The sequence below is a fragment of the Oryza glaberrima genome, chromosome 2 (assembly GCF_000147395.1).
Source record: "Oryza glaberrima chromosome 2, OglaRS2, whole genome shotgun sequence".
NCBI lineage: Eukaryota > Viridiplantae > Streptophyta > Magnoliopsida > Poales > Poaceae > Oryza > Oryza glaberrima.
The window spans coordinates 15,610,116-15,626,720 of NC_068327.1; the positions used below are offsets into that span (position 1 = coordinate 15,610,116).

The 16,605-nt window shown below is 43.5% G+C and overlaps 1 protein-coding gene across 1 annotated transcript; it reads right to left on the reverse strand.

Moving 5' to 3' along the window:
- Positions 1 to 8,966: 8,966 nt before the first annotated feature.
- Positions 8,967 to 13,886, reverse strand: LOC127761205 (pentatricopeptide repeat-containing protein At4g04370-like). The gene is made up of 3 exons (XM_052285460.1): positions 11,270 to 13,886; positions 10,219 to 10,372; positions 8,967 to 9,996 (listed from the first exon to the last, which is right to left on the reverse strand). Exon 1 carries the CDS (start codon positions 13,795 to 13,797, stop codon positions 11,986 to 11,988), a length of 1,812 nt encoding a protein of 603 aa, XP_052141420.1. The 5' UTR covers positions 13,798 to 13,886; the 3' UTR covers positions 8,967 to 9,996; positions 10,219 to 10,372; positions 11,270 to 11,985.
- Positions 13,887 to 16,605: the final 2,719 nt, after the last annotated feature.

The window sequence follows — 16,605 nt, forward strand, 5'->3', positions numbered from 1 at the left end:
GTCGTCGTCCTTCCCCGCGCCGATCATCGTCATCTCGGTGAGCATCTCCCTCCTCCTCCCCTTGCTTTCTTTTCCTCTCTTTGCCGCACTGGCCGCCGCTTGCGCGTCGCCGCCATGCCTAGGCACCGCTCGCCGCCGCAGCCCGCGTGCGCCACAGCTTCCCGCGCCGGTGGCCGCGCCGCCGCTCGCCGTCGCTCGGCCGGCTGGCCTGAGCCGCGCCCGTGCCCCAGCGCGCCGCCCCGTGGCCGCCCGATCGGCTTGGGTCGATCCGGGCCGTCGGTTCCCGTGGACCGGCGGTGGACCGCCTCGGTGGTCCCGGTCCACGGTGGACCGGCGCCCTTGTGTCGCTGACCGGTGGGGCCCGCTTGCTGGCGCCGCCCCTCCCCCTTGATGACGTCAGCGCGTCCCTTTTCCTTTGAGAAAATAGAAAATAATTCGTTAATAATTCTAGAAATTCATTTAAATGGCTCAAAACTTCTAAAATTCATATCTAATTCATTCGAACTCCAAATTGGGCCATTCAACTTGCAAAATTCATCTAAAATTGAGATCTACATGTTTGTTTACTTTTTATGTACTGTTTCCCTGGTTTTTATTAGAGTTTTTCCTCGTTGTGCGTGCTAGCGTGTAGAATCCGTTGTTTTGGAAGTTCGCGGTCGCAAGGATCAGAGTTCAGAAGGTTGAAGTGAAGAAGCAAGGCAAGTCACACATTCCCCTTGAGCATATTGAGCCTACTTTACAATTGTTTTACTATTTGCAAATAAACATGCATGTTTTGCTAATTACATGGGATCTAGGTATTACCTATCTGCTTGCTTGTGCTATGTTTACTTGATATCTGTCCTTTGTCAACCTTGGGTAATAAATCAACTAGCTCATGTTACTTATGTGACCTAGCTGGAACTATATGCTTAGCCATGCTTAATTACCACTAGCTCAATTGATGGGATAATTACAGTATTAGACCTTTTCAATAACAGAATGAGCTGCGTGCTCGAGACATCTGGCCATGCTTCATGGTCGTAATTATCCAACTAAAATGCGACTGAATGGTGGGCTGTGGGTGTATGGTTTTGCTAGTCGCACCCATGGCAATTAAGGACCGGTTCGCGGGAAACCCTGGAAGAATTTATCGTGCTTACCACAGCCAGCATGGGCAATGGCTGGGCTTGTAGTGTAGCTTTCCTCTAGCCGACGTACCCAGGAGAGGGTGGGCGTGATAGAGTTGGGTCGGCCGGGGTGTCCGATTGATCGGCTTCCGGATTCACCGCGGTACGAGAGGGGGGCTGCCCGTTGCCTGCTGGGAACGGGGGCGAACCCTGAGGTGTGGTGCGATCGGTTAGAGGGGGTTATGCGAAGGGTCCTGTCACGACCTCTTTCCGGTATGTCGTGGTGGCATGTCGGCGCACGGAAACATGTCGTGGGGATGTGTCTTGTGGGTACAGTTGTACACCTCTGGCCAGAGTAAAACTATTCGAATAGCCGTGCCCCCGTGCCCGCGGTTATGGGCAGTCGACCAGATTCACCGTGATTAGTCCCACCTTAATAAATCGACTCAATGCACTGTAGTTCAGGTGGGTTGGTTGGGCCTGTTCAACGTGGTGCAGCGTTGATCAGTGGAGATTTAATGTTACTTTAATTACTCAACAGTTTTACTATTTTACTCAATAAAATGTTTTACAACTGCCTTTATGCAAATAGCCACAAATCGTCCTTGTGTTACCCTTACATGCCTGCATCATTGGTGTGGCTTGCTGAGTACGGTGGTTGTACTCAGCCTTGCTATTATTCCCCTTTTTCAGAAGTGTAGTGCTTCTGAGCTGGAGGCGAAGTTAGAAGACCAAGGCTCAGACCCCAGTTGAGTTTTGCCTGTGGAGTGGAGCTGAAGCCCCGCTAGGATCGCCTTTTTCGCTGCTGCTGCTTTTGTTTCGGTGTGAGGAATAAGTGCCTCTTCTGTAAGTATTTTACGCTTTATTTACGTTTGGAACTGTTTATTACTTGTCGTTTTGTGTACCCTGACTAGTCCTGGACAGGGATTTAATACACAAAATAGTCTGAAAATTTGGGCTAAATTTCTGGGCGTGACAATCTGGCTGGGGAAAGCAACGAGGAATCGCGTGGACACCAGGTGACGCGGTTGGAAATATCTATTAATTTATCAAATTGTTTAATTATCTCGTGACTTTAGTCTTGAACAGCATCCCGTGCGCTAGCTGCCCTCTTTTAGAAATATGTATTACGTAAATAATAGGTTTGAAATAGTCTTGGTTTGCCTCTTAATGCTGAAGGAATCTGGTGTACTATATTGGCTTGTGTACAAATCTGGTACATGACAACACTAATGTGGAAAAGATGATAAGTTTGGAGCAAGAGTAGCACTTTGGTTGAAGGTGCGCTGTGAGGCCGGTACGGTTGGAAACTTGGAATTATTTTAATGGTCAATATAAAGTAAAGTGACAACAATAAGGAATGCACGGCATCACGCCGCGCGCAGCCATGCACACAAACATCACTTAAGCAAAAATTTTATTAAACACAAATTAGCTATCATTGATAAGTGTTCTCCATTTAACATAATATCAAAACGTAGTACTCCCTCCATCAAAAAAAAAAAAAAAAAGCCAACCTAGGAGGGGATGTGACCCCTCTACAATAAATCTGAACATAGCAAAGTGTACATAATATATATCAACCTCCCATGTTATCTAACCACACACATTTTGCTAGCTGTAAAGGAGGATGAACGCCTGCAAAAAGGAAATAAATTTCCTAGAAACTTGAGGAAAAGAGAATACCAAACCCCCATCAGACAACTGATAATAGAAGCAATGGTACGTAGCAAGATAAAAAGCAAGGTTTTAACATCATTGCCTAAATGTACCCAAACATATTTATTTGAACTTGTGTTTAAGCCTTTATGCTGTAATTGTTTTGGACGCCCTAAAATATCCAGTGAACACCAGGTACCTCGGCAACTCAAGCAATAGTGAATCAGCTCTGTGCACACTCCAAATGATGTAAAAGCTCCTTCACCAATCTCATGCATCCGAAATCATTTCAAAAATTCGAAAAGTCTGCACGTAGAATATAATCATTTGTGAATAATAAGGGAAAGATAACAATAACACTAAATTGTTGGGAGCATCGGAGCTAATATCATGCATGCTAGACTAAAATCATGGTAAAGAAATAAGAACAGCGGAACAAAGCAGCAGAATGGTCTCTCTTAATTTGGATTACCCTTTCCTAATAAAGTAAAGTGAAACATTTTCAAGATTCACTAGGCTTGAATAAACTAAATCAACTAACATACCTGAGTAAACCAGAAACAATTTATTAACTCCATATGACCAATCTATATGTTGTAGTAGGGGGCTAACACCTCTTCCTCCCATTCGGTCAAAACACTGGAGTAAAGGAGGTGTTGAGAATTCTAAGTGTCCGAAAGGGAAATTACCCTTTCGAATGGTAAAACACCTTTTCGAGTGGAAGAATACCTTTTCAAGTAGGAAAACACCTACTCGAGTGGTGAATTACTTTTCCAATGGTAAAATACTTTTCAAATGGTTTTATGTTGCTCAGTTAACTTGAGCGAACTATAATCTATGTCAGGTAAGTTCCAAGAGCAAAGCAAGTGGTAAGAAGTGTTTGAACTTTCAAGATGGAAAAGGCAGTCAACACAAGGGCTCGAGGAAGAACACTACTTGAGTAAGGGAAAATGCTAAAAGAAGATTCTGTGGGGACCATTCTCAACCACTCTTGCCAGCTGGCGCCAAAAGACTATAATGACCTACAAGATGTACCAAAATGCACCTAGGATTGACCCGCGGGGGCAAAGATGTAATCTTGCATGTACGACCATGGGCTATTTAAGCCGGTCAAAATCCTGTAGCGGGACAAGAGACATTTTATAACACAAAAGTAATCACCAAAAGGTTGTGTGTACTGTTTGAGCTCATTTCTAAGGATAGGCAGGAGAGTTCCTTTTTCCGCCTATCCCCAAACTTGGTCACGACACGATACAAAATCACAAAGTTCTACAAATGGTATGTAAAGCAAGAACCTCATAATTTAACTTTATTTTTGGATGATTCAATACTTACAGCTGCAGAGTCGGCAGAGATGCCCATGTCTTAATTTGGATTACCCTTTCCTAATAAAGTAAAGTGAAACATTTTCAAGATTAACTAAGTTTGGATAACTAAATCAACTAACATATCTGAGTAAACTAGAAGCAATTTATTAACTCCATATGACCAATCGATACAAAATCACGAAGTTCACAAATGGTATATTACGCAAGAACCTCAGATTTTAACTTTAATTTTTGGATTATTCAATACAGACAGCTGCAGAGTCGGCAGAGATGCCTATGTGCAGGGCTTCTATACGTTGCATATCGAGTTTAACAACCATGTTAGGTTGACTTGATTTGAACACAATCTTTATGGCTTCAGCCACCTGCTCAACACATAGGCTATCCATCCATCCATCCAAAAGTTAAGATCACCATAGGTCAATAGCAGCAGGGCGATAACAGCTCAAATGTCAACGATGAAAATTGAAAAGCATTACTAAGTGTAGGATGAGGCAAGTACGCAAATACTACCCCATAATTCAGACAACAAATCCACTCAATTCTGTATATATCTAATTTGCATTGCACATACTTAGTAGACCTAGATAAATTCCTATGAGATCTCCACAAATCTGAATTTCAACTACGATTTCCACCATACATTGCGATCTCCTTCCCTCCCATTCTCTGATTTGGTCGTAACTTGCTTTACGTCGAGTTTGATAATAAAGGTTCATAACTTATTCCATCCGCATGGAAAACGATGTTGCTCATTAGCATATGACTAACTAAATATTAGTTTAAAACTTAAAAATAGATTATTATGATTTTCAAGCAAATTTATTTTTTTTGCAAAAAAAAACAAATATCATTTAACAGTTTGAAAAGAGTACACATGGCAAACGATGGAGTATAAGTTGGGAAAGGTGAGTGCCCAACTCAGCTTTATGCTGTGTTCTTTTTCACACGCATGGTTCCCAAACTTCTAAACAGTGTGCTTTTTTAAATATATATATATATATATATATATATATATATATATATATATATATATATATATATAGAAAAGTTGCTTGAAAAAAATCATATTAATACATTTTCTAAGAATGTCTAGCTAATACTTAATTAATCTGTAGGATCGAATCACAATAACTAAGCCAACCAGAGGGGGGTGAATGGTTGGTATACCCAAAAACCGAAAACTTTTAGCGGAAATAAAAGTTACCCTCAAATTCAACGGATCGCGGTCTGACCGAAATTGTCCTGTCGGTCTGACCGCCTGGTTGCCATCGGTCTGACCGAGGTTGAATCTCCGGTCTGACCGCCGAGATCAGCTCCTGTCACCTGTCGCCGAAGCCGGACTGACCGCTGTGTCCCCGCCGGTCTGACCGCCGCGATGCCTCCGGTCTGACCGCCGGTGCACCGCCGGTTAGACCACCGAAACCCGGTGAAACACAAATCGAAGAACTCTTAAAGTAGATGACAACTTTATTGATTCTCTCCATGTTTACAAAGTGCACCAACAGCACTCCTTACAAAAATTTCGACAAAACTCAAAACTCTAACTCAAAACTCAACTCAATTGCTCTCAAAAGCGATACCAGGAAGCCTCACGCTCCCCCTCTATTTATACCCGAGGTAGGCAGCCTAAAGCCACGAACCAAACTCATACTAGAAGTCCTAAACACCTTAGGAAACCCTCTAGTACAAGAAACAAACTTTACATAACCAATCATATCAAATTTGGACTCCTTCCAAATTCGATTCCGCATCCCATACGCACACAATACCTCTATCGTATGCCATATGGAATCTTCACCAACCATGTGCATCAACTCTAGCCTAAGTATCCCGCATGATCTCTGCCCACCACGGACGTCGTCTTATCCCCAAGCCGACTCCCGGTCCATCACCGCAAATACTCTCCCGAGGCATCGAGTCACCTACACATGAAATAAACAAAGAAACCATATTCCGAGACCAAGCTATCTCCAACTTAACTCATTGTTAGCAAACAACAGTATTACATACGCATAGTATCCATCTAGAAACCATAATCATGAAATAATCACAGATATCCAAACAAACAACCCGAAACCGAAACCAACACAGAGTCGGCCGGCCAGACCGCGGGCTGGCCGGTCTGACCGCGCGCATACCGCCGGTCTGACCGGCAACCCTTGCCTGGTCTGACCGGCAACCCTTGCCTGGTCTGACCGGTCACATAAAATAATAACACCTGTGATTCACCTATAAATCCAATCATCTCCAAAACCACTTCGTAAATAAATTCCAAATAACAAAACCAATAATCTCCAATGCCAATTGTTCATCACAGAATAATAATCAAAAACACCTTTGATTTTACATAATCATGCGCTAATCCGCGTATCCGTTTTACGTGTCGGAGGGGAAGGTTCCCAATTCCAACCCTCCTTGCCGAACTCAGCCTTAGTTTGCTTCTTCACAAGTAGGAATATCTCCACGAGGTGGCATTCCTGTTGACATGATCTGTTCAGAAAAATCAAAATATCACACACACACTGACCATAGCAATCGACATAATCAGTAAGAAACACCAACTAAAATCAGTATGCAATGGCGATCAGTAAACAACACCAACTGAAATTAGCACGCAACCACATGATCAGTAAGAAACACCAACTGAAATCAGTATGCAAAGGCATAATCAGTAAGAAAACCAACTGAAACCAGTATGCAATGACATGATTAGAAAGCAACAGCAAATAAAAACCCTCTTTGTCCACTTGTCAGTATAATGCATAGTCATGCTGATTGCAAACACGGTGTCCCTCTCATCCTGAAAAGGATAAGGTCATGCTACAGATTGAAGGAGAAACAGAACAGGAAAGATTATATATCCCAGATTTCTGTTATGTACGATTATTATCTCTAATCATCTTAGTTCAGTAAAAACTCTACAGGTCACATGCACTGACCAAAAGTCCTGTACAGGAAACTAAAAACCAAGACAGTGCACAGTTCAGAGTTCAGAATTCTACTTTATTGGTCAACTTTGTTTAGAGTTAGAGTTGTTCATAGCAACTTGATAGTGAATTCATAGCCAAGCAGATAATTCACGTCCACTAAAAAATAGATATCTTCACAAACAACTGAAGTGGTTAGAGATCTGCAGAGACAAGACCTCATCATCATGAAAGCACAATAAAAAATGGCATGGACAGCCATAAAAAACCTCTGCTAGTTTGGCTCTTTTTGAAGCTCAAGAAAGTTATCGAGGATATACATCTACTTGGTTCAATGCAGATCAAGAAAATGACCACGGATATACATCACCAAGTAGACTATGTGTATAATGGACGGGAGCAGACCAAATGGATATAAGTATAATCCAAGCTGAGAGCAGTGTTAAGTGAACAGCCATATAATGGAAAACAACTTTCATGTTTGATTCAGAGAGCACTTTTTTCGTTGGGAATAAGTTCTTCCCTTTCCTTTTGTGTGAACAGCTTTGTTTCCTGAATAGTCAATGCCACTGTTGTTTCCTGCCAGCAAATCTTTTGAAAAAATCTTCTGAATAAATAACAAGCACATGTTTAGAAAAATAAAATTACCAACAAAACTTTAAATAAGATGTCCACGTATATGCGCGGGGCTCTCGTCCTACTTATATTAAAGTGCCTAGAAAAGTCATTTTAAATGGTATTGTCGACCTTTTGCAAATTATCTGAGCACAATTTTCTTCGTAAGTTGCTGCTTGAAAAATGAACTTGTCAGCCTTTACCTAAGAATAAAATCTGTAGATTAAGTCCAATAAAAATGTGGGTCACTCTGTATGTTACCCCTCAGTGATTTAACTACACGCTAAACAACTGATCATCAACGAGGGTTTTTCTTCAGCGATTTAACAGCACGCTAACAACTGTGACGGGCCGCTGGCCTCCGTCACATAGAAAAGCCGTTCACGACGAGTCGATGGCTGTGCCAAGATCGTTCCCAACGCCTCCCATTCCCATGCCTGCCTTCCTAGTTGGGACTCGGGAGCAAATGGAAAGCTTAACCAGATGAGCAGCTATGGACGTCTGATTATTGAGCAGCAGCACGCATATAGTTGCTGGGGAAATCTCTTATTGTTAGCTGATCTGTGCTAATGCTAGTGTAGTCGTGTACATTGCAGCGGCGTGCCTTTGTTCCTCTGGTACTCTTTTGGACGTCAAAGGTGAAGGTAATGCCCTTTTCCTTTATTTTGTAGAGAAAGTAGATATATACTCCCTCCGTTTCACAATATAAGTCATTTTAGCATTTCCCACATTAATAGTGACGTTAATGAATCTAGACATATACATCTATGTAGATTCATTAACATCAATATGAATGTGGAAAATGCTATAATAACTTACGATGTGAAACGGAGGAAGTAGAACTTATGTAAGCTCGTGTCCTCCTTATGAAAGGTCTTGTTTATAGAGGAATAAATGCATCCATCAACCCGAGCAGATGAATATATAAGTAGAGTTTAATATCGTTGTAACATGGAACACCTGTGGCAATATCCTTCCAGCAGATCAATACAATTCAGCCGCATCCAGTACATCTGTACTACTCCCTCCATCTTGACCGTATTACTTTCTCATCAAGACCAAGAAGAGCACTAACTTCTTTCTGATTCATTTAATTTGATCACTTTTGTTCCTAATCCTTATTTTTCGTGAGACCTTCTAAGTTGCTCTTTATTGGTAATATTTTACCACTACTTCCTCCGTTCAACAATGTAAAACTTTCTAGCATTATCCAAATTTATATAAACGTTAATGAATCTAGACGTATATATAAAATATATACATTGATCAATGAATGAATCTAGGTAAGATAAAAATGTTTTACAATATGAAACGGATGGAGTAGCAACGGTTCGAGCCATCGGTTTATAAGGATGCATTGGTACTTTTCATGCTTAAAGAACCTTTAATAATAAAACAACAAAATAAATAAATACTTAATTCCTCTTTTCACAATGTAAGTCATTCTAGCATTTCCCACATTCATAGTGATGTTAATGGATCTAAATATATATGAATACGACAAATGGTCATGTTAAAAAGGGATAAACAGAAGCGTACATTTAAAATGGATGTGGTAGTTTCTTAGTTGGTAGTGTTTTTATAGGAATGTATATAATTTCAAAGTTATACAAAACAAAAAAAGATGAGGAAAAATATGTTTCACAATGTGCATAGCTTCCTCATCTCTCTACTTCTATAAAAAGGAAGTTGTCCTCCTCCACCTCCACGTAAAAACCTTTCTTAAAAGAAAAGGTCCATCCTAAAAAATACTTTCTAAAAAAACAACCATTGAAAAAAAAAAGGAACAACCCACTGGACTAATATCCTCCCACTAAACTGAATAAAAAATCGTTCCGAAGCACAAGCTAACATGCATGTGTTCAGATCACGTGAGCACAGCTCGTGCGTAGGGATGCAAGTGGGTAGTCTCGTTACCCGCTTGCTAGTTTATTTCTCGTATGGTAGTACAAAATTTAGAAGAAAAAATAAGCTAGAAGTTGGATAAGCGGAACAAAAAAGCCTGCTTGTCCGCCCCCGCTTGCATCCCTACTCGTGCGCTGCATCAAGCCAAGCCCCTACGAGTAGAGATCACTCAAGAAGAACGGCTGAACGAGGCCATCGCCGGAGGGCTGTGAGCATGTGACCGGCATGCTTTGAATCCGTGCCTTCTTTCTCTGCACTGCTTGATGCCATTGCAACTTTGCAAGGCAACCAAGTGCTCCAGCCCCCCTGGTCTCATTCCCAGACTTTGGTAGCTGAGGCTACTGGAACTATGTTCAGTGCTGCAACCGTTGTTGGCATTCCGTGTGCCTCCCGTTCCAGTGATATCGGTCACCTTGAAATTCAGTATATGTGTGTGTTCCCTTCTGCTTCCTATATATTTTTTATCCCAATCCATGGAGTTGAAAGAAAATAGTGTAAAGAATAGATCAGTATGTATTTAATACAAATGAAGGTAAGGCAGATCGTGTTAAGGCTAAATGTAAGGTTATATCTATATGTGAGCATCCCTACAAAAACTAACCCAATGGAAGAGATGTCCCAAAGGCATTTGCGCTAAAGGTCAAGAAAAGGCGCCCCAAGGTCGGCTCTTACCTATATAAGGACCCGAAGACCGGATCTTAACTCGCGCTTTTGGGGAACACACAGCGAGGGACCTTTTTTTTTTGTGAGAGCCAGGGTTGAGCCCTGGCCTGTAGCCTCACAAATGAGGACTTCACCGCATGCTATGAGCACGTTCTCAGCATATCTGAAATAAGAAACAACATAAGATACAAATCCAGAACAATCCTTAAGGATACATGTAGGGTGCTATTTATATTCTGCAAAGAAACCTAGCCAGTAACTTTTTATCTTTTGTTGAACAATTTACAGAGTCATCAAATAGTAACTGCCATATATACTGTCAAGATAATCAGAACCATCCTAAAAAGATAATAAAGCAAATTATCCCATATTAATTCATATCTCAGTACCTCACAAACAAGTACCCCATCACATGTTAAATGGAAAATTAGACACAACTTTGTATTACAACTCATGAATAACACCTTTTTTTTATTAAAAAGAAGTGCATAGCTAAGAAAAGCACCCTGATGGAAAGATAATGACAACGACAGAATTCCAAAATAATTTGTCCTGACAGCTAAAATGGTGCTTGCAATAACATACTAAAAACTGATTTGGCATCAGTATTTGGTAATTTGGGACAGGATTTTCTAAATATAGCAGGAAAATACAAAAGTTTATTTTCTCAGAATAATGATCAACGAATCTACATGTAATATGCCAGTTGTTGAAAGAGAAGCAAAAAAAAGAGAGAGAGAGAAAGAAATGCAATGTGCAAATAGCAAAGATGCATGTTTGGTGTTTCCGCTACAAAAGTCATGGACCAAGCGAAAACATTGCTCTAAATTCCTATAAAGATTAAAGAAGAGGGGGAGAGAGAGAATAAGATGGCAAGACAAGGTAATACTAATTGCGCTCAATTATCTTCCCTTAAAGTAATAATATAGTACTATGTTTCATTCAGCAAAAGTATCATAAACACTAAATATATATATTCCATATGGTAATTCAATTGGCTAATGGAACACTATTAGGACAATTTCAACAAACATGTTATGGATGAAAAGATGACACCAACCTGAGGTGGTCAGTGAATTATCAATTACGCAGTGTCATCTTTATATTTGCCTGCTTGTCTCCCCCTCATCCTAGGGATCCTTCTTAAGCTTCTTGCTTGGGATCACACGAGGGATGCTTTTTCTCCTCCTTATCACCAACTTTTAGCAATCACACCCAGCTAGAGAGAAGCATGCTGTGGAACGGCAGTAGCCAGTAGGCAAGTGACCATGCCAGCTTGAACAGGTTAGTGGATGGAGGAGAGTACAAGACCATAATTCCAACTCTGAGTAGATTCAGTGGTGCCATCTTAAAATGTTTTCTCTCTTCTCGTTCCATTGAAGGGTTCTATTTATTAGATCACCAGACACGGACCATTATGAACCTTAAGTACCTGACGTGCTTGAATACCAATAAAAAGCCACTTTCCTGAATGGTACCCTTCTCCATTAACCAGAGGATGGTCCTCACCAAATCAATGTATCTGGAACGGATGTCACATTTTATTGTGCCAAACCATATCCTCAAACCATATTGGCTGCAAGTGTGTAATTCTAGTAATGCACGTTGAACTTGAGACTGCAAGATGAATTAATTCTTCAACCTTAAGGCTTCACTTGAGAATGATATCTGTTCAATAAACTCATGAGACATGACCCCTCTTTTTTCCCCCAGAGACGTGACTACTCTTAGGATTGGAAAATTATGTGAATCAAGTGCTCTAAACATCAAGAATAATTAGCCACTCAGCTCAATACAACTCCATCCAGGTTCCTTCATTAATCCTTGCTTGCTTAGTTGCCTCCTATAACTTGTGGCCTTCTTCCATTTCCCTAAACAACTGAGCATATTAGACATCAGAACACAGTGATCAGAATCTTGAGTCTCCAAATTCAGAAGTTCCTCTGGTATGAAATCTATGGATGAATCAGCACAACGAGCACTGTATGAACTAATTATAGGAGCTAAAACCTTATTTTGCACCTCACTTGGCATCTGCTTGAAGAACTTTAGGGCGCTCCCAAAATGACCAGCTTTACAAAGCAAATCAGCCATGCACATATGATGTTCAATAGATGGCTCGATACCATATTCCATTGTCATGCTGTGAAAGCACTCAAGACCTTCATCTACTAAACCAGAATAGTTGCATGCGGTAAGAACATGAGTAAACGCAATCCCATCTGGTTGAAAACCTTTGTTTTTCATCTCCTTGAAAAGGACAAGAGCCTCACTTCCTTCTCCATTGCAAGCATACCCATTAATCATGGCACTCCAAACAGCTATATCTCTATTGGTAACACCCTCAAATATTTTCCTAGCCAGATTGATGCTACCAAACTTGCTATACATGTCGATTAATCCAGTAGCTACTCGCGGCTCTGAATGCAGTCCAGTGGCAATTGCCTGCTCCTCAACCTTTTTCCCCAGATTAGCAGACCCCAATTTGGCACAAGCTGAAAGAACTGATGACAGAGTTGCTTCATTCGGCTCAATGTTTGCGCACACCATGCTATCGAACATCACCAACGCTTCATTCAGATGACCACCTTCAACATACCCACTTATCATTGAAGTCCACACAACCACATTCGCCATGTGAACTGCATCAAAGACTTCTCGAGCGGATTCAAGATCTCCACACTTTGCATACAAGTTTATCAATGATGCCGCAAGGTCTTCCTCACATTCAAAGCCAAGCTTAATAATGAGAGCATGCACACCCTTGGCCACCGACAAGTTCCCAAACAGAACAGCAGCTGATATGAGATTCACGAGCACTACCGAGTCAACATTTTGCCCAACTCCCCGCATGCGGTTGAACAGATCAAACACCTCCAGATAATCCCCTCTAAGTAAATAACCAGATGCCAATGCAGTCCAAGTAACTACAGACTTGTTGCATATTCCATCAAACAACAACCGCGCAGCATCCAGATGGCTACCACGGACAAGCATGGTGAGAACCGAGTTCAACACAGGCAAACCGGCATCAAGCCCAGATTTCACGCTAAACCCGTAGACGCACATGCCAGGATTGCTTGCGGAAACGGAGTCCACACACCCGGAGAGCACGCCGACGAGTGTGCCCTCGCTGGGCCTGACCCCCGCACGCCGCATCGCGTTGAACACCGCAACAGACTCCTCCACCTGGGAGCTCCTGCCGTACGCAGCGACCATGCAGTTCCAGGAGACCAGGGTCGGGCGCGGCATTTCGTCGAACAGGCGGCGCGCGTCGGGGAGGCGCCCGCACTTGGCGTACATGTCGAGCAGGGAGGTCCGGACGAACACGGCGGAGGCGGCGCCGGCGAGGAGGGCGTGGGCGTGGACGGCGGCGCCGAGGCGGGGGAGGCGGAGCGCGGCGCATGATTTGGCGAGGGACGGGAAGGTGGATGCGCCGCCGCCGCCGAGGCCCGCGGCGAGGAGGGAGGCGTAGTGGCGGAGGCAGCGGGAGTAGGAGCCCGACGCGGCGGCGTGCTGGATCAGGCGGTTCCACTCGCGCAGGGCGGTGGTGGTGGCCGTCGTCGTCGGCGGCGTGGGTTGGCTCATGCGTTTCGAGGTTTTCGGGGGCCTTTCGGTTGTTACTATGTAAATTTCGACAAAATTGCATACCTACGATAGCAAAGTTTGGACACACTAGAATGCCATCACTTAAACGGGCTTCACTAGAATACCACGTTGAAATGCCATTATATACCAATCTACTCTTGGGCTTCATCTTCCTCACTCCAACTCCTCATCTTCCTCGTCACCGGTGGCTACGGTGGCAGCAAGGAGAGCCGGCGGCCAGCGGTGGTCGTTTGCCTACGGTCGATGGGAGTAGTGGGGGCAGAGGCATCCTTGGGGCAAGGAGGTGCAGCTAGCGGTCGACGGCAGCCGCGTAGAGGGCTAGGGGTAGAGTAGGGCGGAGCGCGGTGGGGTTGGCAAGGACAGTGGCGGCAGACGTGCTCTCGTCGGCCGCACACGATGACCACCGCCGGGAGCCGTCCTAGGGCGACGACCTCCGCCCACGCGCTCCCGCCACTGCACCTGCACTCCTGCCACCGCCCACATGTTCCCGCCACCGCGTGCAACGACCGCTGCCGCCCACACGCTCCCACCACCAGTCGCCGAGCTCACTCCCTCGGTTCCCCTCGCCGTAGCCGGCCACCAAACTCGCTCCCTTAGTTCTCCTTTGGTGATTAATATGCAGATTCTATGTTTTTCGTTAACATATTTTTTAAACTACTATGCAGCATAGTAGAAAAAAATCAGACCGGACACCGAACCGCTTGAACTCATGGTCCACCCGGGTCATCGGTTGGACCCACTGGGTCGATCGGTATTTATACAAACCAAGTTATATGATGAGTAAAAGCCGTGACACCTCAGACCGCTTGGCACTAAGATGTTATAGCTCAGCGCCATCAAGGTTGGCGCTGAGAAAACGACCTATTTTTAAAATTAGTTTTTGGCACGGTTCAATCTCGGAATAAGTTTTTTAAAAGTGTCAAGTTGTCAAAAATATGGCTAATTTATTTTAGTTCCGTCACTAGTTTTCCTGTTGCAATGTTCGGCGTAGGTCATCTTTTTATACTAGATGATGCCCCGCGTTTTGCTGCAATATATATGTTAGATAATAGAGAAATGATGAAATTATTTGGACTGAAATATTATGAAAATTATTTGAGAGTAATAATTTAGCATGTTTATGTTTAGTTTTAGAATGAAATAAATTGTAGATATTATTACTATATGCTTGCATATTAAGCTTTGTGTGCTCAATGGGTTGATGTGGCATACTTGTATGTAGGTTTTAAAAGTGCTAATAAATATTATGCTTGCATGTTGAGCTTTATTAGGTGTTTAGTTGACATTATGTTTATAGAAAAAAGAGATTAAAAAAATAACAAAACAAGCCTCACTAAACAATCAAACTACTCCCTCGGTCCCAAAATATAAGGGATTTAGGTGGATGTGACTCTTACTGAGACAATGAATTTGGACAGACTAGGAAGTGTCACATCCACGGTGTGTTTGGTTCACGGTCATGCATGGATGGGATATGGCCATCCATATTTTGTTAGATATGGCGATCCAATTTCTTGTTTTGGTTGGAGGGATATAGCATGGATGAGAAATGCCAAAAGTTAGTGGGACCCATTTGTCATATATATTTTTTTATCAAAATATAATCATTCGAGATCTTGTTTTAAAGATTCAATTGTAACAAATATAATGTAATGGTGTAATCAAATTATAAATTAGATAAATGGTTTAGGTGAAAAAAATCATTTGGAGCTTGCTTAACATAAAATCAAACCAATCATAGCCAATCAGAATAGGCAAAATTTCCTACAAGCTATGAGACATCCGAAGATCGTGTATTTGCTCGTGGACACTATAAAAAAATAGTAATTAGCTGTTGGACACTCCTCCTATTATTTTATTATTTTCGATGAAAATGGAGAGAGAAACTTTAGTTAAAGACAAGTTTGCCCATGGGCCTACTTGTCAATCTCTCTTTCTCTGTTCTTCTTCTTTAACAGCAACGCGACGCTTTTCATCGCCCTCGGTGCGCCCAACAGCAGCAACACGGCTGCCGGCTTCTCGTTCACACCGATGCGCCGCATCCCCTTGGTGCCGACGTTCTACGTCGTGACGCTCACCAGCATCAGCTGCTGCAGCACGCATCGCCGGTCTCCGACACGTCGAGTCGTTTCATGGCGACGGCGCGCCCGCCACCGAGGTCGGCACGGTACACGGTCCCGAAGCTCCCCCTGCCGATGCAGTACGCGTCGTTAAAGTGCTCCGTCGCCGCCAAGATGTCGCCGAAGGAGAACATCGTGTCCTTGCTCCATAACGAGGCCTGCACCGCCGTCGTTGTCGCCGCCGCCGAGCTCCCGCCGCTCGCCGCCGTCTCCGCGTTCTTTATGACGACGTCGGCGGCTCGCCTCGCCTTGCGTGACACCGCGCAAACCACCACGACCATGGACACCAGCAGCGCGGTGGCGAGGGAGAGCGTGACGGCGAGCACCAGCCTCGTCTTACCGGAGTGGCCGTCGCCGGTGGTGGTGTTCGAGTTGCAATGTTGTTGCTGCACAGGCCAGGGTTGCCACTGAGATCCAGCGTCGTCAGCGACCTCATCTTGCCGAGCAAGGGCGTCACCCTTGCGGGAGAGGTTGTTGCTGCTCAGGTTGAGATACCACATCTCGGCCAGCTTCGTCATCTTCCCGCCGCCGCCCCGCCGTGGCCGAGCCGTCTCGGGTCGGGCCAACCGCCATCGCGCCTCTGCTCTGCTGCAAGGAAGAAGAAGGGGAAAAAAAGATAGAGAGATGAAGAACAGTGTTAGGGGCATTTTGATACTTACACAACTCT

What these genes read in the sequence shown, in the direction of transcription:
- LOC127761205 (XM_052285460.1), bottom strand. Translation starts at nt 13,797, where the DNA reads ATGAGCCAACCCACGCCGCCGACGACGACGGCCACCACCACCGCCCTG.